Source organism: Erythrolamprus reginae, chromosome 2 (assembly GCF_031021105.1).
Source record: "Erythrolamprus reginae isolate rEryReg1 chromosome 2, rEryReg1.hap1, whole genome shotgun sequence".
Lineage (NCBI taxonomy): Eukaryota > Metazoa > Chordata > Lepidosauria > Squamata > Dipsadidae > Erythrolamprus > Erythrolamprus reginae.
The window spans coordinates 291377084-291403862 of NC_091951.1; the positions used below are offsets into that span (position 1 = coordinate 291377084).

Below are 26779 nucleotides of genomic sequence, written 5' to 3' on the forward strand. Positions count from 1 at the left end.
AGGAGCCGAATCGGGTTTCCCCTTTGCGTGGGCGGCGGGGAACGCAAACTCCACCATCTACACATGCGCGGCCATAGAAAAAAAGGGCGCGCATGCGCAGATGGTGTTTTTACTTCCGCAACCCTACATCGCAAAAAATCGATTATCGCGAGGGGTCTTGGAACGGAACCCTCGCGATAATAGAGGGATCACTGTATTATAAAATATAAGTCTTTATTCCTATAAGGAAAATGTACGTACTGATATGCAAGGGTACACAATATGAGAAGTCTATTGTGTACCCATACCTGGATCCTTTCCCCACTTCTGTAAATAGAACTACTTCACTATTGCCTTATGAGTAATTACCTGAATGAATGTAGAACAATGATGAGTTTATTTTGCTTGTAAGCCAACAATTCCTGACCATTCATACATGACCATTATCTCTGTTGGGTCGGTTTAAAAGATAAGTGTGGTATTTAGATTGCATGATTAATCACACCTTAGTTTTGAAGTCAAATTCCAAAGAATTGAACAAATAGTGTGCCCTGAAATATTTTTTATGTTTTGCAAATAGTTTTGAAAGCAACTGTACATTACTATATCATGGAAAAATAAGCTATATAAATCATTTATACATCGTTTTTATCTGTCTTCAGGACTCAAGTTTCAGTTTCCACTGAAATTTATTTATATACAGAAGCACTAAGATTTGGAATTATTCTGTTTTACAAAATTTTTGTTTCATTTATTAAGTCAGCAGAAAAACACTGTATAAAAATAAAACTTGCACCACCACCCACCCAACCAAGTAACATGAAAAAGTTAATCTACTTCATTTGTTACAGAGACTAGCTAATATAAATCATTATTAACAGAATTAGCACCCTGAAACGAAAACCTATGAAAAACAAATGTGTTCATTTAGCACTACAATTGCCAGTATAAGAGTGTGATCATTTATATACATTAAATATTTCTAAGACCTTCTGGTAGAAAGTACAGATAGTTAAGGATGTTCTAATGAAATTATCTTTAAAGGGGAGGAGTTTCTACAAAAGTTTATGCCACCAATGTGTACAAAATTTTCACCATTTATAATTAGCTTGAATTCAGGCAGAATCTAAATCGAATTGCATGAAATAACGCAGAGCATCTTTTCCAGGAAAACAAATAGTCAGCTCATCTAATGTTTTTGAATTAGCTACCATAAATATGTTAAACACATTAGTGCTTCTAACAGAATGTTTGTATAGCTTCAACATGAATTTTTTATAGATGAAATTCCAGCCTAATGTTTTCAATTAAATATTCTGCTGCTGCTGAATCAAGCTGATGCTTTTCCAGGATTAGAAAAATCTTCTGCTTGTCCTTGTAACTAAAAAAATGAAATCTTCAGGATAATTTTTACTTTCTCTTTAAACACACCAAAAGCAAAAGTTAAAGCTAAAGCAAGTTGCTAAATTATTTGCTTTAATGTTCACTCAATAATACTTTGAATTCACAGTTGTATAGTACTAAAAATAATTTTAGCTTCACTGTAGCAACTGAGGCAGATGGAATGAGATAGGAGCCTGAGGTTCATTAACACTTCTGCAGCTTGCAACTTTTAAAATGTAGAAAGTTTATTTTCCCAATACACAGGCAATCCTCGACTTATGACTATAACTGAGCCTGGAATTACTGTAGTCATAAGGTGTTGCAGTCCTACATCAAAGCATTACATCACCTGGAAAGTGACAAAATGTGTCACAAATCATAGTCCTGTAATTGCAGAATCCTGCAAATGGCCATAAAGATGAGTTGGTTTCCAAGTACCCAAAATGCAATGTGAACTCCGCGATAGTGGAGGATATATGTATGACCACTATAGTGTGAGACTGTTAGTCATAACTTCAAATGGTCATTAAATGACGGACAATAAGTTGAGGACTTGAGTCACTTGAGTTTGAAAATACTTTGGATAGAGAGCTCTTAAGTGATGCTAGTTGAACCAACCAATTATGTCTCTCATTGAGGAACTGCATGAATCAGAAAGAGCCCCTCACATCCTGAACATAAACTGTTTCAGTTTCTACCCTCAAAACAACACTATGGGGCACTGCACACCAGAACAGATACACACAAGGACAATGTCATCACACATGACTATCCATGGCTATCACTAAGTGTTGATTTAATATTTCATTATGTATATCTTTTTACAATAATTATGTTATAATAATGATTCTATCACCCTTGTTGTATGTACACTGAGAGCTTATGCACCAGAGAAAAATTGCCTGGATGTGTAATCATACTTGGCCAATAATGAATTCTAATTCTTTGCTATCTTATATTATCTCAGTGGCACCAAAAGAATCAGTTTAGTCATTATTGGCTCAAATGAAGTCTACCAAATAAACATTTTCTGACCCATTATGAAGATTTTTCACAGCTTTCTAGTTCAGATTTGGACAAAACTTTCATTTCATATAAAAAGAATAAATGGTAATATAAATTATTATTATTATTATTATAATTATTATTATAATTATAATTATAATAATTATTATTATTATTATTATTTATTGGATTTGTATGCCGCCCCTCTCCGCAGACTCGGGGCGGCTAACAACAGCAGTAAAACAGTACAACAAAATCCAATACTAAAAAAACAGTTAAAAACCCATTATATAAAAACCAATCATACATACAAACATACCATGTGAAGGCCTAGGGGGAAAGTGTATCTTAGTTCCCCCATGCCTGGTGGCAGAGGTGGGTTTTAAGCAGCTTACGAAAGGAACGGAGGGTGGGGGAAATTCTAATCTCTGGGGGGAGTTGGTTGCAGAGGGTCGGGGCCGCCACAGAGAAGGCTCTTCCTCTGGGTCCCGCCAAGCGACATTGTTTGGTTGATGGGACCCGGAGAAGACCCACTCTGTGGGACCCAACTGGTCGCTGGGATTCGTGCAGCAGAAGGCGGTCCCTGAGATATTCATAGAAGCTATGTTCTTATGTAGAAACTGATTGACCTTACTAGTCCACCAATTCCTTTAAATACTGTAATTCATATAATGTCTCCACTGTATTGAACATTACTAATTCTGTTGACTTCATTTGTTAGCAATAGACCACATTTCTTGCTAACTCTGTTCATGTTCTTACTCTGACAATATGCAGAATAAAAAAACATTTTTATTCAGAAATAAGTGGTAAAAACAGGAAGCTTACAGAACTATGAGTAATATAAGAAGCATTAATGCCATTGCTATGCATTTTTACAAGGATTGAGCTATCCTGGTCTTTTTCCTGCCCTAAAAGTACTGACTCTGCTTTTGTGTGGTTCACAATTATTATTTAAATGATAAATGCTTGTTTTTCCCTAAAAGATATGGAGGCTTTGGAAAGAGTTCTAGAAGAACAACAAACATGGTCCATAATTGGAGGCTTTTAAGAAGAGACCAGACAGCCATTTTTCAGAAATAGTGTAGGTCTCCTGCGAAAGAAGGGGTTGGACTAGATGGCCTCCAAGGTCCCTTACAATGTCACTGTTATAATTACTGTTACTGTTATGAAGCTTCTAAGTATTAAATCTAAAAACTTATAACTGTTACTATTTGGAAAATTTGCTATAAATGTATTATAAAAAATGTGCTGGAAAAGAAATATCAATCAATTGATCATTGTTTGAAATGTCCATGAATATATTATGATGCAGATGGATAGTAAAACATACTGTATAAATAGATACCAAGAATTACAAGACCTAATAGCATCTAACAGTATTAGAGGATGCTTAGATACTATGTAAAGCACATGTAGGTTACATAACTAAAGCACTAAAATTGATATATTGTGATCCTAAACACCATTAAAAGTATATTCTACTCATCTTAATGGATTTCTCAATCACAGAACCTAACAAAATTCATTGGAATGCAAGAAGGAAGAAAAATCCAAGTCAGCTGGAGTGAAATTTGTTTACATGATATAAAAACAATTTTCCTAATCAATATATACTTACAGCTATCTTATTGATTATTTCACAATATAGCTCCTTACTTTAAGATTATGAATTGAATGATGAGGAGACATTGGATCTTATTTTTTTTGAGTTTGAAGCCCTATTATAGCATTTGAATATTTGTCTGCATGACTTTTAAACTGTGTTTTTAAATAATACTTTGTTTGTTTGTTTGTTTGTTTACTCACTCACTCACTCACTCACTCACTCACTCACTTATTTATTTATTAGATTTGTATGCCGCCCCTCTCCAAAGACTCGGAGTGGCTCACAACAAGAAAACAATACAAATCCAATAGTTAAAAACAATTAAAAACCCCTTAATATAAAAAACAGTCATACATCTCAGACAAACCATACATAAAACAGAAACAGCCCAGGGGAATCAATTTCCCCATGCCTGACGGCAGAGGTGGGTTACCGTAACAGGAACAATTAATGTTTTAATATTGTACATTTTATTTAAAGACAGCTACATATTTTCAAAATATATTGTGATCTATCTTTTTCTACCAATATCAAACCTGTATTTTTATAATCTGTTCTATGCATTGCGTCATTCACAGAAGAACTTAATGAACTAGATCAAGTACAGTATTTCAAAATTAAAAGCGAAAGAAAGTAACTTCTATTATCACTTCTATATTGACAATGCAGAGGAGTGCACCAAAAGAAAAAGGAACATTCTAAATAAAGATATTTTGTTATTAATCTGTACATAATGTTTCATTAAACTGTGAAGAGCTACACTTACTTTATAATTAAATATAATTAATTAACTTAACTTTATGGGACAAAACAAGTGGCAAGACTCAGCCTAAGCATGGGTAAACTTATCTTTCTAAAAAGTGTTTTAAGAAAGCATTGTATGAAGGCAATTAAAAGCTAGCAGGATGGGGAGGGGCGACTTAATTAAGAACACTCTAAGCCTGTCAGTCAAATATGCCCTTTGCACTTTGATCTACTTAAACACATGTCACCTTGACCTATAACATACCAATAAATGTTTCTGATCAATATGAATCAAGCACAAATTAATTTATTCAGGTGGTTTCCTCATACTGGAATCAACATTAGAAATCTAACTAGTATTTGCTCTTCTGTCATTGGCAAAAGAATCATACTTAAATGATAACAAGTGCTCATGGGTGTCATTTTAAAGTTAAATTGTTCCCCAAGGATATGTTCACAAAATGTCTACATTTAAAGGTTATTCACTACCAAATTATGAACAACTGTTGCATTTTTAAGCAGAGAAATCAATAGTTTGGAGATCCACTCATCAATTTAAAGTGTTAGTAAAATGTTTAAATGTTGACTAGCAATGAATTGAAGAAAATGTATCACTGAGCAATCTTTCCACATACAATAGATATTTAATTTCCTTAGAAAGTCTGAATAGAATCCCACTGACAAATGAAAAGGCACCAAAACCATTTCTCTAAATGTTATATTGCTGTAACGATACTGAAAATGCCCAGAATTAGTGAGATTTTTGTTGAATAAAAATGGTAGAAAGTAATGCACTCAAATTATATATTAATCTTGGTTTAAATCTCATTATCAGTCAATGATAGACTGATAAAGAATAGTATGAAATGGATGAAGATTTAAAAGGGCACCAGGCTAGCTAGCAATCAGGGATCTCTATAAGTTCCAGGTCTGCCTTAGACATGCCAGACAGTTGGCTTGGGCCAGTAATTCTGTATCAGCCCAACTCACATCACAGAGTTGTGTCGAAATTACAAGGAGTACTAGAAGTTCTAATCTAGAGCTACTATTGGTAGATATGTTTCCCACCTTGAATTATTTATAAAAACAAAGGTAGGATAAAAAATAAGTCCACTAGTAAAAATAATATGATGACAGAGTTGACACTTAAATTTGGAAAATATGTAACTAATTTTTCTGTGAAGTTAGTTTCTACTCAAGGAAATCAGCCAATAGTTCTCACAAGTCCTCTATTTGGGAATTCAGATCTACCATTCCCAGAAATATTAATGTCATGAAATAAAGAAAAGACTAGTTCGTTTTATTATATTTTAATGAAAATTTGTGCTATCCTTCTATCACAAAAACTAACAACTGAAACTAGTGCAAAATTTAAAATGTGTAGGAAAAAAGTGCAGTAAGATTTTCTTAGGGTATAAAATAGACATTGTTCTGCCGGGCTCTCTGGTAGGAGCCTCCTGAAAATTCAGGGGTACAAATTTCAGACACACACACACACACACACGTCTGAAAATTCAAAACAATGTTCTTTATCCCAAAAGTCAAAATAAACTAAGCACTCTTTTTGTATTGCAAAGAGCACTCATCCCAAAACAACTGGGTAGTCTGTACAATTAACCTTAAGCAGTCATTAAGTACTTAGCTAGCAGCTCTTCCAACAAGTGAGACACACACACACACACACACACACACACATTGCTCTGCTTTGTTTTCAAAGCCGTGAAAAATCAACAAGCAAAGTCCAGAAACCAGCAATCCAGGATTCCTGACGAACTGCGATCAGATACACTTCCACAATGGCCAAACCCACATGCTGCTATTTATAGCAGCAGCCCTAATTACTGGAGCCCCACCCAAACACAGGTGGCCGCTCTTATCTCCTGTAGTATGTCCTTAGTTGGTCTCTTCTACGCATAATTCTGAGCTTGCGTGGATCCAAAACATCTTCATCTGAATCAATGGAAGATAAGGGAGATTGACTGCCTGGGCTGTGTGCCAAGCCCTCCTCTGCCGAGTCACTCCCACCTTCTTCTTCCTCCGAGGAAACTAAACTCTGAACTGACTCGGTCGGCAATAACACAGGCCTGTGACATGTTGAAGTTTCCCCTGCATCCACCTCCACATTCCCTGGGGCAGGAGCTCGGCCAGAGCCAACCACAACAGACATGTACAGAGGAAATTATCAAATGAAATTTACACTTATGTAAGAAACAAACATTTAACTAAATAATATGACTACTAAGTCTATGACCAGAGATGGCAGTCAAAAAGGCTTTTGGCTTTTTTAATGCCACTTATGGTTTTCTAGCCTAAATCTGGTAGTTATATAAATAGGAAGTTTTTAACCAACTGGTGAAACTACTGGAGAAAGAGCTGGTTTGGCTTCCTGAGACTTCCTGAGGCACAGAGATCCAGAGTTTAAATGTAGCCACTGAGTACCTCTTTCTATTGTCTTCATCAGTCATGCCTCTGCCAAGAGAACAGACTGTTCATCAGATTTTAGGTTAGAGAATACTGTACTATAATAAATACATATTTGAGGATCATAATATGAAAAGATCTCAAGCTATCCTAGAACTGAAGCATTCAAGGTAACTAGAAATAGTCCGCAACTTACGGCCACAGTTGAACCTAACATTTCTGTTGCTAAGTGAAACATTTGCTAAGTGAATTTTGCCCCATTTTACGACCTGTCTTGCCATAGATGTTAAGTGAATCAATGTGGTTGTTAAGTTAGTAACATGGTTGTTAAGTGAAGATGGCTTCCCCATTGACTTTGGTTGTCAGAAGGTTGCAAAACTGATCACTTGACCCCGGGATACTATAATCATCAGAAATGTGAGTCAAAATTATCAACTGTTCACCTTTTGATCATGTGACCAAGGGTAATGCTTCAACGTTTTTAAGCATTAAAAAATTGTAATGTTACTTTTTTCAGTGCCATTGTAACTTTGAACTTAAACGAACTGTTGTAAATCAAGGATTATCTGTACTGTAACTTTGAACTGTGTCCCAAGTCAAGCAAAATGAACTAGAGCAGGAGCCATAGTAATCTGTGGAGTTGTATATTATGGTTCCATCACAAACCCATCAGCATTCTTCTAGACCAGTGATGGCGAACCTATGGCATGGATGCCACAGGTGGCATGCAGAGCCATATCTGCTGGCACATGAGCTGTTGCTCTAGCTCAGCTCCAACGTGCATGTATGTGCTGGCCAGCTGATTTTTGACTTGCACAGAAGCTATAGAGAGCCTCTAAGGGGATGGGGGAGTGTGCTTTTACCCTATCCCAGCTCCAGGGAAGCCTTTGGAGCCTGGGGAGGGCGAAACACGACCCTACTGGGCCCACCAGAAGTTGAGAAACAGGCCATCTGGGGGAATGAGGAAGCTGTTTTTGCTCTCCCGAGACATTGAATTATTGGTGTGGGCATTCACGCATGCACAATTGCCCATGCCCACGCTCTTTGGCACCCAAGGAAAAGAAGGTTCACCATCACTGTTCTAGACCAACTATATTTTCCAAATAGTTTTTTCCCCCATAAATGCAGTTTGTATCTGCTTTGGTACCCACTGCCTTTTGTGTTGCATAATATTATCTCTAACATTTCACACATGCTTCAAGATCAATTGTCCCAAGACCAGAAAATGTTGAATCAAGAGTAAAATCTGATCCAAATCTTCCATCCAGCACACTTAGAATATCCTCAGGTCTTCAGGTAGCAATGATATAGATTGGAAGGGGCGTGCATAAGCGCACCATTGTGCCTACCGTCCCTGTCTTACTGTTCTATTGTCTTTTATCATTACTTTTTATCATTACTTTTCTAATGTTTTATTGATACAAATTACCATCCTATAATTGTTTGACAAATATATAAAAATAGATGGATGGATGGACAGATAGACAGATAGATTCTGTAGATCAGGGGTCTCCAAACTTGGGAACTTTAAGACTTGTGGACTTCAACTCCCAGAATTCTCCAGCCAGTATAGCTGAGTTGAAGTCCACAATTTTTAAAGTTCCCAGGTTTGGAGACCTCTGCTCTAGATAGATAGATGGATGGGTTCAAATGGCAAGCCAACCATTCACTAGATTTACACTATAATCAAAACATCTTTATGAATGAAGTCGAATAATGTGTCCCAGGATAATGTTGCAGGACCCAATCTGGGTCGGGTTTTGTCTTCAGAACTGGTGCTGGAGCACCGTCAAAGAACTCCTGTCGGGACGTATGTGTGTGTGTTTGTGTGTGCACTTTGGGCTCTTTGGTATGTGCGGTGTGTGTCGAAACACACAACCGGGCACCAATCTGAATACCACACACAAAATAATCCAGAGCGCACACTCTGCCAAGACGGTGGGCTCCAGCACGAGTCCCAAAAGCAAGAGTTAAACACCGGACCCAGGGACCGACCCCGACTGGATCCTGCAAAATAAATTTAGCCCTTCAAAGCCTTTCGCCTTCTCGTCGCCGACCTGGCTGCCAGCCCGACGCACGAATCCCTTCTATTTAGGAGCCCGCTGCCTGCGCGCGCTTTCTCCGAGAGAAGGCGAGCAAATGCCCGGCCCCCCGAGCTGTACCATCCCATCCTCTACATGGGGGGGGAGTCATTAGCTCCTTCGCCTTGCCCACCACTCACCGTGTAGCCCCTTTCCAATTCGCTCTCCTCATAGCGGAACGAAGGAATGAAAACCTCCATGGTACGGCCGGTGCGCGAGCGCAGCCCCTGGACGGATTCGCCGCGGTGGGCGGGAGGGAGGGGCATTGGGGGAAAGGACAGGCAAGGGAAGGGAAGGGGGGTTCTACGTCCCCCACCTCTCCGGGCAGCGCAAAGCCTGGCGGAAGGAGCCGTGGGGCCAGTGAAAATCACGTGACTGGCAAGGGCAACCCCCCCCCCATCTCTATAGGAACAGCAGTCTCCGCTCTTCCCTCACGTGATTCCTGGTGCAAGATGGACTGGGAAAGGGAGGAGGAGGAGGAGGAGGCGGGAGTACCTTTTCTAGTCCCAGCTCTCCTGGTCTTGGCCGATAGGGAGGGCGTTCTGGACACCAGGGGAAATGTTATCTTTCCTCCTGGCTGGAGGCTGCGATAGTTTCGGCAGCGGTTTGCCGCGGGCATATTCATACTTGTTGTTGTTGTTGTTATTATTATTATTAAAGCGGTCGCAGCAGTGAGGGAGAAGGGCAAGCCCTTTAGGTGCCTCCGCCCCGGCTTTAATTGTCAATTGACGCATTAGGCATTACTGGAGCGAGGGGAACGCCTTTTTTGGAATGCGCAATCTGAAATGTCATCCAATGGTAATGTTAATAGATAGGCTGGCTAGCTAGACCGTAAACGGGAGGAAGAAAGGGAAATTAAAAAAAAATCCAGCGGCCGCGAGTTTGCAAAATAAAACACATTTTTTTCCTACTTAAAGAACAGATTGCAAAAGAGGCGCGCTTGACGTGCTGAAAAAATGCAGACTCACTTCTTTGCGCTCATATTCTTTTCTGCCTTCCGTTTATTTGAAGTCGAATAAACTCCCCCCCCTCTCCTTTCCCCCCATAAATGATTAATTTATATGAGGTTAACTACATATGAAATAGGATTGTTGGTACAATCTGTTGTTCATAAAATCATACATCGCAATGTACTCCCTGTTGGCGACTACTTCACCTTTAACAACAACAACACAAGAGCATGCAATAGATACAAACTAAATGGAAATGGCTCCAAACTAGACTGCAGGAATAGAGTGGTCAATGCCTGGAATTCACTACCGGACTTTGTTGTTTCTTCCCCCAATCCCAAAATCTTCAACCTTATATTATCTACAATAGACCTCTCCCTTTTTCTAAGAGATCTGTAAGGGGCGTGCATAAGTGCACCTTTGTGCCTTCCGTTCCTGTCCTAATGTCTTTTTTATCTTTTCTATCTCTACTTTATCCTTATATTATGTTAAACATACTACAATGCAATACTATATTTGTGTGACAAACAAACAAACAAACAAACAAACAAACAAAATAAATTATGTTTTTGCTGCTCCAGACAGTACGGTGCTATTGTGGGAGAAAATGAAACTCAAAGATTTTAAATTTCATGGCATTACAGTAAATCTTTACAGATTACAGTAGGTCTTTACAGATTAAGATATCCATATCTTAAGACAATTCAAAAATGTATTTAGAAGCTACATTTATAATATTTATAACACACTATCTTTCAAGGAAATTTTGATGGAATTTTAATGCCTTGACTGGATTCAGCCTTTGTGCTGATCAAATCCTAAGCAGAGCAAGACACCCGGACAAACTTGCCTGGCTAAGCAAGATTGAATGGACTACTCCCCAAACTAACCATTGTGTAGGCTGGACTGAGAAGTAGAAATAGTATTTGAGAAGAAGAGGGTGGCAAATCATTCCAGCATTGATGCCAGGGGTATTAGGACTTGAACTTAGTCAGAGATTTTTCTCCCCCTTTGATGTTGATCATGTTAGCGTTAAAAAAAACCCTTTCAGAAAAGATGTTAATGATCAACTTTCAGTGACCAAATGTATCCATTTATATTTTCCTGTCAAATAGGTATTTCGTGTGAAATGAACCATTCTTCTTAAAACTATTCTATTAAAACAAAAGCTGCTAAATACAGCTCTATGAAAATATGTTCCTTTTTAAATTTTCTGAATGTTGCATTATCTTCACTACTGAATATTGTCACTCCTGTATTTTACTTCTGTTGATACAGAAGATTCTCAAGGAGTAAATGCCCGAGTTTAATGCTTATTTTGATAAATAAGGTTTCAAACATTGATTTAATCATAGACAAGATGACTGATCTGGCATCACTGATCTGGTATTACTGAGATCTGGGTCAAGAGGTTGGGGTGGCTCTTTCAAACATGTGCTCAGCTGGGTTTCGGTATTGCTTTAGCGGAGATTTCAGGGCCAGGGGTGTTTTTATGGTCATCTGAGTCTTAAAAATTTCAGGGGAGCTACTCCTCAGGTTGATGAATATGGACCCCTTTCAGTCAAGATTAAAAACTTGTTATGGACTGGAAATGGCATTGGTTGCACTTTTAATTTGTCAGGGCGAAGTCTTCATGTGGAGTTAGAGAGTTCAGCCTGACACAACACAAGGGGGGATGGGAGGGGTAGTGAGTAGTCAGAGGGGAAAGTTACTAGACACAACCAAAGATTCCTTTCTCCAAGCCAAGGCCACTGTTCGTTCTGCTTCAACTGAAGAGAAGAGGAAGTTGATAAGACCCTGCACACAGACTGGCTCTCGTGATGAACTTGTGGGTGTGGGGGATGTAAGATGAACCTTAACCTAGGTGGGATTCTGGGAAGTACTCAGAATCAGAATGACAATGGCGTAGCTAACATGGTTCTGTTAATAAATCAAGCTCTGATTGAGAAAATTGGACTGGGACTTGTTTTATTTCTCAGATGCTATTTAGAACTCTGACATTAATTTAATTTCTTTGACTTCTATGTGCCCCATCCCATGGGACTCAGGGTGGCTTACACAGTGTTACAAAAGTCAATAATACTGCTCAAAAAAATAAATAAAGGGAACACTCAAATAACACATCCTAGATCTGAATGATTGAAATATTCCCATCAAATACTTTGTTCTGTACAAAGTTGAATGTACACAACAGCATGTGAAATTGATTGTCAATCAGTGTTGCTTCTTGATTTCACAGAAGTTTGATTTACTTGGAGTTATATTGTGTTGTTTAGGTGTTCCCTTTATTTTTTTGAGCAGTGTATAAATAATAAAAACAGTAAAAACCTCATTATACTAACAATAAATCCCCAGCGAACTATCCAAACACACATACATTCTAAGTCAATCCCAGTTCATCCATGCCTAGATGTTAACACCCACTGTCCCCAGGCCTGCCGGCAGAGCCAGGTCTTCATGGCCTTTCGGAAGGACAGTAGGGTGGGAGCAGTATGGACATTGGGGGGTAGTTGGTTCCATAGGCAGCCATAGAAAATGCCCTCCCCCGTGGGCCTGCCAACCTGAATTGCTTAGTTGATGGGTTCTCAAGACCAACCTTGTATGATCTAATTGGTTTCAGGGAGGTATGCAGCAGGAGACAGTCCTGTAGATAGTCTGGTCCTAAGCTTTATAGGTAGTAACCAACACTTTGAAGTGTGACCGGAGACTAATTGGCATAGATACACCCATGACAGTTTGTACGGCTGCATTCTGGACTATCTACAGTCTCCAAACACTCTTCAAGGGTAGAGCATGTTGCAATAATCGAGACTGTTTCACTGAATTGGCACAGGGTGGAGATGTATAACTGGGTATCATCAGCTTACTGATGAGATACCTCACCCCGTGTCATCAGATGATCTCACCCAATGGCTTCACATAAATATTAAATAGTAAGAGGGAGAGGACAGACCCCCTACAGAGTAGGGGCCTAGGGATGGATCTCTGCCCCCCACTAACACTGACTGCAAACAACCAGAGAGGTAGGAGAACCACCGTAAAAATGCCTCCCACTCCCAAGCCCTCCAGCCGTCAAAGGATACTACGGTCAATGGTATCAAAGGCCGCTGAGAAGTCAAGAAGCACCAGAATAGAGAAATAATCCCTACCCTGGTCCCGCCAAACATCATCCGTCAGCGTGACCAAAGAAGTTTCTGTGCTGTGACCAGGCCTGAAACTAGATTCAAAAGGGCCATGTTTTGAATGATCTATAGTGGGAGCACGGTGGAGATTATGGATCCATTGTTCTGCTTGACCTCTTAATGCCCTTCAGTATATTGATCATGATATGAAAAGTTCAACTTTTGAATCACCTTTTGTAAAGAGTTAGATCAGTCAAAATCAACCCATTTATTTAATTAAATTCTCACAAATTTGGCTCTAGTTTTTCCTTTAAGTTGATTGAAAGCAGGGTGGGATGGACATTACTTTTACACATGAACATACCACATATTTGATGGCTTTATTTATGAATAAGCTCCAAATTTTATTTTTTTACTTAGATTCCCTTTATACAGTATATTAGTATGACTTTCATGAAACTCTGGTAAATGAGTAATGGAGATATTCAAAAGTCCCTTGCTGCATTGGATTCATTGAGTTCAGAGTCTATTCTCTGAATTGGTCTAACCATTTTTAAACAAGCTAAGCTGCTAGCCAGCCCTGTATTTTGTGGTAGTAAATTCCAAGTTTGATTACATGTAGTGTAACTCTGATTGAATAGGTAGGCTTTTTGGCAACGATTTACATCATTTTACACTTGTTCATATTGAATGACATCTGTTATTTTGATATACAATCGCCTAATGTGTGGCAATCCCTTTTGGAGTTCTTTGTAGTCCCTTATTGTTTTACCATACCAAACAATTTAATGCCACCAACAATCTTGGCTATTCCACTAGTTCATTCAAAAAGGGGAAATTGCTGCAAATTGCAGTAGTAAAATCAAGCAGGTAATTACTGCCTTTGAAAGATAACATTAGGGAAAAAAGCTGTCATGTAACACCAGAATCATTACTTTAATACTTTTTCAAAGAACAAGCATGTAAATTCTCTACCCATTAATAGGAAAATGCAACCAAATTATAGAATATAGAGCTTAGTGGGATGTTTTGTTATCTTCTATGTCGCATGTGGGATTTCCACTTTAGGACTGATTCATAAAATATTCAAGCAATTGTTACATGCAGGTGTGAATCTATCTCATGATAAGCCTTATCAGATAAGGAGTTAAAACATTGCAACTTTAGAAATAATACAACTAAAGTTGCCAAAATACCTGCCAGCTAGAACAGCTAGAACCACTAGAACTAGAGGAAGTAGAAATGGCAAAATTCTTGTTTCAACTGGGACAAATATTCCAACCTTAGAATTTAAATATCTTTCAGGAACATACAAAATTCAAAGAATCATTAAAAAAATGATATGCCATTTTCCAAATTGTATAGTGACTTTAAAAAAATCTAAAATTAGATATCTGGATGTTATCTGATTGAACAATTGGCTCTACAGCATTTCAGCACTGTCTTCTATTTTTCATTGTGTAAATGTGCTAAGGAAACTCCTTAGAATATCATAAGAATTTAAGTAGAAGAATGTTGAATCTTTAGTTTATTCTCTGACAGAAGTATTCATTGACTCAAGGAGCCTTGTTACTAGAACAATATCAATTTGAAACAATCCAAACAAAGTAATTAGTAAATTGTAATTTTCATGATTTAGTATCCAACATGAATCCCAGCAACTGGTTAGGTCCCACAGGGCTGGCCTTCTTCAGGTCCCATAAACTAGACCAGCGTTTCCCAACCGGTGTGCCACGGCACAGTAGTGTGCCGTGAGACATGGCCAGGTGTGCCGCAAGAAGCTCTAGCTGGGCGGGGCGCTGCCGGCACCCCTGCCTGAGTGTCGTCCTGTGGATGGTCTTGGGCTTCACAGTCGCTTCCTAGTTCCCTCTCCTCCCACCGCCTGTGTCTCCCGCCGTCGCCTCCCACCAAGCCGTCGCCCGTTGCCGTGGGTTCCTCGAGTGGGAGCTGCCGCTTCCCTCCGTCCAGCTCAGCCATGCTGCCATAGAAAGCAGAGGTTATTGCCACCACTTCTGCCTCCACTCAGGGAGCCACCGTGGTCACCGTGCCTTTTCCTCTCGCTCAGCTCAACCACGATGGCTGCCTGAGTGGAGACAGAGGCGGCGGCAATAACCTCTTGGCGGAGAGGAAGCGCTGACAGGCTCTCCTCCTTCCCCACCCCCGCGCTTCTCTCCCGCCCTGGCTTTTGCTTCGCCCCATGATTTCCCCGCAATTTCATCCAGGCCACCTCTTGCCTCCTTTTGAACTGCGGGGAAATCTGCGGGCGAAGCAAAAGCCAGGGCGGGAGAGAAGCGCGGGGGTGGGGAAGGAGGAGAGCCCGTCAGCGCTTCCCCTCCGCCAAGCTGCCTGCTTGTCCTCGCGCCTCGTTGCTACCTCCTGCCTTTTTCCAGGGGCCTTTGGAAGGTACCCAGGGAAGGGGGGGATTGGGGGTGGCTGCAGCGGCTTCTCGTCCTTCTCATTGGGCTGCTAACGCCCGCCCGGCCCCTCTTGCATGCAGTCCCTTCACCGAGCGCTTTTTTCTTCTCACAGCTGAGGCAGGATTTGGAATGTCGGGGGTGTGTGCGTGCGTGCTCCACATCCCCCTGCCACCCGGAACATTTAAAATAAGAAAAGCCTTCGCCGGCCTCCGCAGAGAAGAAAGGAAGAGAGAGAAAGAGAGAGAGAGCAAGAGAGACATAGCAAGAGAGGCAGAGAGAGAGAGAGAGAGCAAGAGAGACATAGCAAGAGAGGCAGAGAGAGAGAGAGACAGAGAAAGAGAGAGAAAGAAAGAGAGCTAGCAAGAGAGAGAGAGAGACAGAGAAAAAGAAAGAGAGACAGAGAGAGAGAGAAAGAGATAGCAAGAGAGAGAGAAAGAAAGAGAGAGAATGAAAGAGAGATAGCAAGAGAGAGAGAAAGACATATAGGGAGGGAAGGAGGGAGAGAGAAAGAGAGCAAAAGAGAGAGGAAGAAAGAAAGAGGGATGGAGAAAGAGAAAGAAGGGAAGGAAGAGAGAGAAAGAGTGAGGGAGAAATAGAGCGAAATGGAGGAAGATTTTTTTTTTGTCAAAACTTTTCTTTAGCCACCCCCCCCTCCCCGTTCAGTGTTCCCCAGGATTTTGAAAATGTGAATAATGTGCCGCGGCTCAAAAAAGGTTGGGAAACACTGAACTAGACAATGTCACTTGGCGGGATCTAGGGGAAGAGCCTTTTCCGTGAGAGCCCCGGCCCTCTGGAATTAACTCTCCCCAGGGATTCGTGTTGCCCCCACCTTGCGTAAGAGTCTAAAGACTCATCTATACCGCCAGGCTTGGGGTCACTAGATTCTACCCCCTGGCCAATGAATGTATAGTAGGTTTGTTTGAATGGGATGTGTGCATGTTAATAGGTTTTTTAGTTTCTTTTTAAATGTAATTCTTAATTTTAACTTTAATTATTATCTTGATGTATACTGCTTTTATGTTATAAGCCTCCCCGAGACCTGGAAGATATAATTATATAATTATATATATATATATTTGTTTTCGTAGATATATTTACAGCAGCACGAAGCTTATAACTTCAGCCTGATGATGGTGAATGTGATTTCACCGAAACGTCGCATAGACACTCAAAATATTACACAGGGCAAAACCCGAACTCAGAACAATCTACATACGTACGTACGTACGTACGTATGTATGTATGTATGTATGTATGTACAGTAATACTTCATGATACGAACTTAATTGGTGCAAGGAGGAGGTTCGTATGACGAAAGGTTCGTAAGACGAAACATTGTTTCCCATAGGAAACAATGTAAAGTCAATTAATCCGTGCAACCAAAAAACCCCCGCAAAAAAACGGCTTTCGGCGACTGCTGGGAAGCCGCACGGCTGTTTTAAAAGGTGACAGCCGGCCTGGGGGGCTTCCCAGCATCCCCCAAACCCGGGTTCGGGGGGGTGGTGCTGGGAAGCCCCCCCAGGCCGGCTGCGACCTTTTAAAACAGCCGCGCCACTTCCCAGCTGTCTCCTGAAGCCGAACGCCAAAGCCGAACTTCCGTGTTCGGCTTCGGGAGACAGCTGGGAAGCGGCGCGGCTGTTTTAAAAGGTGACAGCCGGGCTGGGGGGCTTCCCAGCAACCTCCCGAACCGAACCCGGGGTTCAGAAAAATTTTGCCTCTTCTTACGAACTTTGTTCGAGTTACGAACCGGCGTTCGGGAGGCTTCTGGGAAGCCCCGCCGCCCGGCTGTCACCTTTTAAAACAGCCGCACGGCTTCCCAGCAGTCTCCGAACGCCGGTTCGTAACTCGAAAAAAGTTCGTAAGAAGAGGCAAAATTTTGCTGAACCCCGGGTTCGTATCACGAATTGTTCGTAAGACGAGGGGTTTGTATCTTGAGGTACCACTGTATGTATGTATGTATGTACTGTATATATTCGGAGATATATAATAATAATAATAATAATAATAATAATAATAATAATAATAATAATAATAATAATAAAAAACTTTTGTCAAGGCCAAATAAAAGGCATTTAAGTGCAATGGTTTAATTTTTAAAATACTTTTTCATATGCATAAACCTGTAGAACTACTAAATATCAATTATTTCATCAGGGTTTAGAATTTATAATCAATTAATGAAGAACACAATTAACACAGGTGATGATTAATGTTCCACAAGATACATCCCTTTATTACTGTAATCACAAAATCTTGATTATTTACAGGAATGTGTATGTGAACATTAATAAATGCAATTTGTTTCATAAAGATCAAGTAGACAGAACTTATAGTAAAGAACAAAAATAACGTTCTGGCCTTGCATTGCACATTTTAGTGCAAATATTAAGACATAATAGTGTTCAATTCGCAAGTATTGCAGAATGTCATGCCACAGTCCAAAGAGGGTCAGGACATGCAGCTGTTAATAAGATGCTATAGTATATAAAAAGCCACATGTTAAATTCATAAAATATATAGTGGTTTATTTGGATGATTTTAAAGTGATTTCATTGTGGAATTTAATTCAACTGGGACAACATCCAAAGAATCTCCATATTGAAAGGCGTCTTTTCTAGGCAATGGCTTTGGCTTCAGGTAGGAATGCTTCCCAGTATTTTATCAGCTGGGGAGAAAAAAAAGAAATAGTAGTAAACAGCATTTCATGTACACACATACATACATACATACATATATATACATACACACACACATGAACGACTACTCAAAATTCTCTTAATGTAAACGTCTAATGAACTGCATTGAATAAAACTCTAAAATGTATTATGATTATTTGAAAATAATCTTACCTGCTGTTGTGTTTGCACTAATGATTCCAAGTACTTGATTATAACGGTTTTGAAGTCTCTCACACGTTCTTTCTGACAGTAAAAGAGAATTAAGGTATTTACTCACTGAACAACCTTGCCAAGGTTTATTTCATTAAGATCCATTTAATAATATTTTTTTCCACAACAGCCTTTATACATGCCTCGAATCTTCCTACTTCTTTGCGTATTGTTTTGGAGATTTGTTCAAAATCCCTCTCTCCTTGTTGAACTTTTGTTTCCCACTAAAAGTTAAAACATGCATATCATTTAACCACATATAATTAAGCATATAACAATTTTTTAAAAGAGTGTATGTAAGATAATGAATAGGAATGTAATTAAACAAATTAAAACGTTTGTTACTCAATGTAAACTTTCTATTATACATATCACCTTAGGGATTATAATTATGATTGCAATTATTCTTTATTTTTCAGTAGAAAATAATAGTATATATATATCTTCCAACAATATAATATGAAGACTTTCACACATTTTCCCTCACAAAATTGGGTTTTAATTTTTCAGTTCTAATGACTGTTCCAGAATATATTGTTCAATTTCCTGTAAAGTAACAGCTAATAAAAATAGACCTATAACATGGATTACTAACTCCACTATGTGGCCCATTGCCGGCCTACTGAGAACCAGGCCGTGCCAAGTGGCGGGTGAGTGTGCGAGGGTGCACCTTTGCAGGAAGCATGCCTTGCCTTCTTCTGCCATGCTACTGATTCGCAGAGCTGGAAAGGTTGGAAACCACTGACCTATAGCATAATTCTATGTCCAGATATACTTAAAAGCATGAATTACTCTTAGATTTAGGAATGCTTAATATTTAAGGCAGCCATTCATTTATCTGTTATACTTGACATATAGTATGAAATACTCTACAGAAACTACAAGTCTTGGAGTTAGATATCCTAGACCTGTATTTACATTCTATTTTAATAACTTTTATAGGAATCAACATACAGTCACATATTTGGAACAATCCCTAAAAAGGCTCCTTTCACTATATAGAATTTCTATGTAAAATTAAGGATCAATTAAAGAATATAGTGATTGCAATGAATATATCAAATTGTAATTATGGAAAAGTGTTCAAAGGAAACTAGGACAATGTATAGGAAAAAATTGATATTAGAAAACCTGACAAAAACAGTTTAAATCCAAAATCATTAAAAAAAAGAAATTAATCTGTAACGTTTCAATATTATGCTCTGAATAATAGCCTGCAGTTATTTATTAAATTTATAGATTTTGTTAATAAAGAACCGACTCTGAAGAATTAAAATTTTAGGCACCAGAGATACTTAATTCCACAGTAGCTGAATCACTTAAGAAAAGCAACAAATATTTTTACATATGTTGGTTTTTTGTGCCATGCATAAATCTAAAACTACAAACAGCAGCCAATTATATGAAATCACGTGTAAAATGTTTTCAGTAAACTGTTCTGTTCTTATACACCTTTTAACTACAAATCTATATTACTCTAAACAATTAATAGGCAAAGCCCACTATCCATTCTGTCATTTAATCCTTATCATACCATTGGAATACTGTATGCTCTCCTGATTATTGAGCACTTTCATAAAAGTATAAAATCTTCACTGAAGACAATATGCTAATTGTTAAAAAAAAGTAGGTCTAGTATTTAAGAAAAATGTAGAGGTGGATTTCCTTTTTAATGAATATTAACAACTCTTATTCAGTGTAAGAAATAAGAACAGGAAGTATATGTTATCCTACCTCTTCGATTTCCTTGATGAAGCGTAACAAAAAAAAGTATAGAGATTATGATTATAATACCCTCTGGCTCTTTTAACATTCTATTGAGGATAGATTATACTATACAAGTGAAAATATGTATATGCAATTGTAAAGCTGAGAGTCAGAAATTTATATCTTGGAAATGAGTATTTCATATAGCAGAATATAAATTGCCTCAGTCTAAATGTGATAACTTTTTATTCTAAAAAGTGGCATTCAGTTTGTAAAACACAAATATGAATATACATTTAAGAAAATGTATGAGATTACTATTATTATAATAATAATAATAATAATAATAATAATAACAACTGAACTAATGATGATTAAAACCATATTTGAAATGCACTAAAGAGAAAAAGAATATGAAGAAGAAAAGGGTTTTTTTTTAAATTAAAAAGGCACTGCATTATAAAATTTACCTCTCTGATTTCATCTTTAGCTTGCTGTAATTTGTCAGGTTTGTTGGCAAGCTGAAGTTTAGCTTCAGCCTCTCGTTTCTTCTGCAACATGACTTGTGCATCTTGCCATTTCTGCCAACATTTCATTCGATGATCAAATACACCCTATAAACAATGTGGTTTAAAAAAACGAAAGTAAGCTTATTCAAAATCTGACATTTCAAGAAAAAAGTTTTGCATCTTCATTAAAAAGAGTTCTGATCATTATTAAATATTTAGCTTAAATGTCTATAGTTATCCATCTACAAAATAACTTGAATCTAAAGAAGTATTTAACTTGGGAAACTGCTGCCCGTAATGTATAAGATTTGTGCTTGGGCCTGGGAGCCCAGGATGACCCACATGTGTCTCCTTACTCTCTTGTAATCTCTTCCTGTCCAATCACTCCACTCTGTGAGTGGAAGGAAAAAAGGAGGGAGAGGGTGATGGCGAGAAACCTAAATAATCTATGGGGTCAATGTTTCCTGTGCCTTTTTTAAAATGCTTACTCTCCTGTTACTTGTTCATTGATCATTCTGTTTTTGGTGGTTTGTGTTAGGGAGGAAGGATAACAAGACAGTCACAGGACAACATGTACTGACTATAATGTTTGAATGATTCTGTGAAGGTTGTAAATGTGGGCACTGCCCATAAAGTTATTTTTCTTCAGTGCTATTGTAATTTGAATGGTCCTGAAAGAGGAAGTTGGCAAGAAAGGTTTACCTGTATCATTGACTCCATGGGAATTTTCATTTATGCAATTTTCATGGCAACAACACATTTTCTTTGACGTTCTGTTTTTCCAGGATTTTATTTTTTGACAGCTTAGTTTAGTCTTCAGTAAAATTGTCTAATGTTGCCCTACCCAGACCTCATCCTGATTAGTTTTCAAAGCCCAAATTCAGAAAGATTCCAAGAACTTGTATAAGAGTCTCCTTGGTATAATGATTAAGAAACAGGGACATTTTGAGCTCTAGCCCTCCCTTTTGCATGAGATCTACCTTGGTTTCATGAAATACAAGGGATATAAATCAAATATGTCATGGCACTGAATATAAATTCTGCATCACAAGTAGTCCTCATGACCCTAAATGGGATCAGCAATTCCACTGATAAGCAAAGCAGTGATTAACTGAAACATGACATTATACCACCATGCTTAGTAATGGCAGTTCTATTGTAGTTGTTAAGTGAGACATTAAATGACTGCAGTTTGTGACTGCCTGCCAGATTCCTCATCTATCTTGCTTGTTGGAAGTTGGATGTTAAGTTTGCAAATGCTGATCACATGATTGTGGAGACACTGCAATAGTTGTGTGAGGACCAATCAGAAGTCATTTTTTTAGCTACATAATAATTTCAAACAATCGCTAAACAAAGGTCATTAAGTGAGAAGTACCTATATATGAACATTTGTATAGATTTAAATGTGAGCTTACTTTTACAGCACCAATAAGCCGGATGTAATCACTGAGTAGCTCAGAGAATACATAGAAATCAGCAAAAGCTTGTTCTTGATACAACTGGTCTATTTTTTCTTCAACTTCAGCAAGCTGAGACAAGGCTCTTGATAAAGCAGTATGGTCTTCTGAGTTCCCTAACATGGCAGCACTTTTAGCAAAGGCAGCTGTATTGATGGACAGTTCTGAAATAAACAAACAAATTCAAAGTGTTGGTTATGACCTTTATAGGGACTGGACCAGGTTACCTCAGGGACCCCTTCTGCTGCACGAATCCCAGCGACCAGTTAGGTCCCACAGAGTGGGTCTTCTCCGGGTCCCGTCAACTAAACAATGTCGCTTGGCGGGGCCCAGGGTAAGAGCCTTCTCTGTGGCGGCCCCAGCCCTCTGGAACCAACTCCCCCCAGAGATTAGAATTGCCCCCACCCTCCTTGCCTTTCGCAAGCTGCTTAAAACCCACCTCTGCCGCCAGGCATGGGGGAATTGAGATACACTTACCCCCTAGGCCTTTACAATTTTATGCATGGTATGTCTGTATGTATGATTGGTTTTTATAATAATGGGTTTTTAACTGTTTTTAGTATTGGATTATTGTTATATGCTGTTTTGTTAGCCGCCCCGAGTCTGCAGAGAGGGGCGGCATACAAATCCAATAAATAAATAAATAAAATAAAATAAAAAAACTCATACACCAGGGCTGTTAAACTCACGGCCCACGGCTGGCCACACCAACAGCTGGTTTAGTGAAAGGGGGATCATGATATGTCATGTGATGCTGCTGTGACGCCACAAGTTTGATACCCCTGTTCCACATCAATACTCAATTCTATTTTATCTATTATTTCAACCACTTTTAAGATATTACAAAGTAAGCAGATGCTAAAAATCACAAGATCTTTGTATGTTATTCCTAAAATGATGTCTATGATATGTGTGTATGATATGAAAAAATCTTGTGTATCAATAAAACCATTTAAGAGTAAAAACATGTCATATTATTACAATCTCTGCTAAAAACAGATTCTACTAAAGTTTACATAGCAAAGTGTTGGAAAATTGCTACCAATGAAGTAAATGCCAGTAAAATAAATTTAGTTGTGTGTATTGTAATGCAAAACATGTAAAGATTTAGATGCTTGTGTAATTTACTATCTCCTTGTAAAAAGATTATATCCTGCACTATAGATTAGATATGGATCTTCAATATCCAGTTAGGGCATTAAAAAAAACCCTGAACATTGTATTGATTTAATACAAAACGAGGACAAATGTCAAGAAGAACTCTATTCTCTATCTTACACATATCCCATTGATTGCACTGGAAGATTTATGTACCTGATTTAGGGACCTGATTAGCTCCAACCTTGATTCACCCCTTTCTATCCATTTCTATAAAATTAGGAAACACTCTTGCAACTGACAAATTTCCAATTAACTATGGTTAGTTTTCTTTCTTAAATCTCCCATTTTAATGGTGCCATACATTGGGATTTATATAATGGGAAAGGATACTATATCATACTTCAATCACAGATATTAAGATTTTGCTACTTGATACATGGATATCATCTTTTACTCTCTAGCATTGTTCATCCAGTTCCTCTTATAAAAAAATCACTTTCCTTATTAGTAGGTTGCAAAAGAAGATATTCAACTAATCAATTTAATGCAAGATTTATGTATTTATAAACAGAACAGTCTAAGAATCCCAAGTGTTCAGTTACTTTACAAACTGAAATTATTTGGTAAAAAATATCCATTTAAAAAATAGTTTTCCAGTTTCTAAAAATCATCAACATTTTTGCATGAGATGTATTATACACTTAGTTAAGCATTTAGCTCATTTCTTGTCCTGAAAGTTCTAAGATTTCTGATCAGAAGAGATTTTAGAAACAATAATTCATGTTTAACTTTTTAAAAAGTAAAAATCTAATAGCATATCTACCTTTTCTGTGACAGACCAAGGCTTCTACACTACCATGAAGTTTCCGAAGTTGCTGATCGAGATTCTCAAATTGTTGTTGCTTTTCCTCAAACCACTGGCAAAATGAAAAACAAACGAACAAACAAACCTTTACAATTTATGCTATATTGCAAACTACAATTCTCTTCTTAAGGCAAGAAATTAACTCAGTATAAACAGGTGGTCAACTGATGCAATTGAGAATCCAAGCCAATAAGTAAATTAATATCCCATTTTCTACTCCTATGGTTTTAAAATGCAACTGTTGAACCTCATTAATTCATCTCATTATTCAAGTCGAAAAATCAGCTCTTACTGCATCCGATTCATTCATCTTGATCGTCATTTTGTTGACAGCGTCGGCAGCCTTGTTTACCATCCTCAATATTCCTGCTCCACTCAGAGCCTGGGTGTTAACTGCTCTCGGCAGCTGGAATTGAATGACAAATAAGGGCAAACAAACTGGTTAAAAGGCTGGAGGTTTAACTGGGCACCAAAGGGACTGAAAAGGATGTAGTGTTTTCTTCCCCCTCATACATTTCAATATAGTGGAACCTAATTTCTTAAATTTACTACTTTTACATCCTCAGAGGAAAACTTAAAAAAATAGACTTTCAATTTGCTTTTCTTCTGCACCTTTACATTTAGATGGAACACAGAGACCATTTGTCAAAAGTTGTTACACTGCCGCCAAATGCTTTAACTGGCTATTCGTATGCCAACAGCAGTGGGGCTTTTAAGGGCAATACTATACTACTGCTTCCACATAACAAATGCACTGACAACTTTTTTGTTGTTCAAGATATTTCAAGCACTAACAGATAACTAGGATATAATGTATTTTATGTTAACAGAGAGAGACAGGGGCAGAAAGAGAGCTTACAAGTCAGTGTATTTAATTACCATATTTTTTGCACTATTAAGATCCCGCTCCCCCCCCCCCCCAAAAAAAAAAAAGTGGGTGGAAATGTTTGTGCGTCTTATGGAGCAAATATTGCCTATCACTGCAACTTGCTCCCGTTGCCTACTGGCAATTGGATCAGTCTCCTGGAATACCGCTGATCAGCTATTCCAGGTGGTGGGGATTGCTGCTGTTAGCCAACAAATGGCAGCAACAGGCAGCAATGGAGATCCCTGCCATCTGGGACAGCTGATTGGCAGTATTCTGGGAAGCTGATCCAACCGCTGATAAGCGGTGGCAGTTATAGCCGGGGAACAATGAAGAAGGCTCCCGTGTTCCCTGGCGGAGGCAGCAGACACAGAGGAGACAGCAATAGCGCTGTTTCTGGTCGGCTAGCCTGCTAATACGCGGGGTTGTGGGAGGCCGGCATCCAGCTGTAGCTCAGCTGACAGGCACAATGAAACAGAGCTCTGACGAGCCATGTGTGGGACTTTAAACCTTCATTATGCACATGCACCTTTCCACAGAACTATTTTTCCCTGCACTCACAGACACGCACACACAAAAAAAGAGAAAGAAGAGAGATAGTTGTCTACAGCAGTGATTTTCAACCTTTTTTGAGCCACGGCACATTTTTTACATTTATAAAATCCTGGGGCACATTGAGCCGGGGGGGGGGGGGGGCTAAAAAAAGTTTGGACAAAAAAATTATCTCTCTCTTCCTCCCCTTCGCTCTATTTCTTTCTCCCTCCCTCCCTCTTTCTCTCCCTTCCTTCCTCTTTCTTTCTCTCTCTCTCCATCCCTATTTCTTTCTCTTCCTCCCTTCCTCTCTTTTTTTCTCCCTCCCTATGTCCCTCTATGTCTTTCTCTCTCTCTCTTGCTTTCTTTCTATCTTTTTCTCTCTCTCGCTTTCTCTCCCTCTTTCTTTCTCTTGTTCTCTTTCTCTCTCTCTCTCTCTCTTTCTTTCTCTCTCTTTTGCTTTCTTTCTCTCTGAGCTTCGCGGCACACCTGTCCATGTCTCGCGGCACACTAGTGTGCCACGGCACACTGGTTGAAAAACACTGGTCTACAGAACTATTAAAACCTCTCTAGGTAGAAAAAAGTCACAATAGATGATTTCGTTGAACAGCAAGAAAAAAGGTTTGGGAACCTGAATCAATTTTCTACGATTAGCATGAAAGCTAAAGTTCCAGCATTTTCTTTCACCAAACAGCATCTTGTTAGGCTTTACAGTACCATCTTAAAACACACTGAATAATTTGGAAATTTATCACCAGGAAAGTTACACCAGCTGTATACAGGGGTGGGCTACTGCCCAGACTTTGGGGGGGGGGAACGCAGTTGGGTAGCGAAAGTGGAGCTCCGTCCCAGAGCACCCAATTTACACTGAAAGATGTTGAAAGAAAATGCAGGGCATCCTGCATAAGCCACGCCCACAGTATGGGTAGTAAAAATTTTGGTAGCCCTTCACTGGCTGTATAGTAATCCAGCTAGAATTTTTTCTGAAGATAATTTTCCATTTTTAAATGAAATGTCAAATTGGCAGCACTAGTGACTGAAGTTCTCTACCAGGGAATTAACTGATGACAAGCTCTTTTGTTCTTGTAATACAAAGATGTAATCCGATATCAACTATCACATTTTGAAACAGAGACACAATA

General features: G+C 38.8%; 2 protein-coding genes across 4 annotated transcripts in view; both read right to left on the reverse strand.

Annotated features, from left to right (window-relative positions):
* The window catches only part of SNX24 (sorting nexin 24), a 77826-nt gene extending 68227 nt beyond the window's left edge, over window positions 1-9599 (reverse strand). Inside the window, exon 1 of one of the 3 annotated variants that reach the window (XM_070742860.1) lies at window positions 9363-9599. In XM_070742860.1, coding sequence (XP_070598961.1) covers window positions 9363-9394 — 32 coding nt within the window. In that variant the 5' untranslated portion in view covers window positions 9395-9599. The remainder of the gene's footprint in view (window positions 1-9362) is intronic. The other 2 variants (XM_070742861.1, XM_070742859.1) reach the window with 2 other exon arrangements.
* Window positions 9600-17917: 8318 nt separating this feature from the next.
* SNX2 (sorting nexin 2) overlaps window positions 17918-26779 on the reverse strand; it is a 29840-nt gene continuing 20978 nt past the window's right edge. Inside the window, exons 9-15 of the mRNA XM_070742862.1 lie at window positions 24534-24647; window positions 24200-24293; window positions 22234-22439; window positions 20777-20920; window positions 18743-18823; window positions 18561-18632; window positions 17918-18376 (exon numbers count right to left, since the gene is read on the reverse strand). Of these exons, the coding sequence (XP_070598963.1) occupies window positions 18326-18376; window positions 18561-18632; window positions 18743-18823; window positions 20777-20920; window positions 22234-22439; window positions 24200-24293; window positions 24534-24647 (762 nt within the window). The 3' untranslated portion in view covers window positions 17918-18325. The remainder of the gene's footprint in view (window positions 18377-18560; window positions 18633-18742; window positions 18824-20776; window positions 20921-22233; window positions 22440-24199; window positions 24294-24533; window positions 24648-26779) is intronic.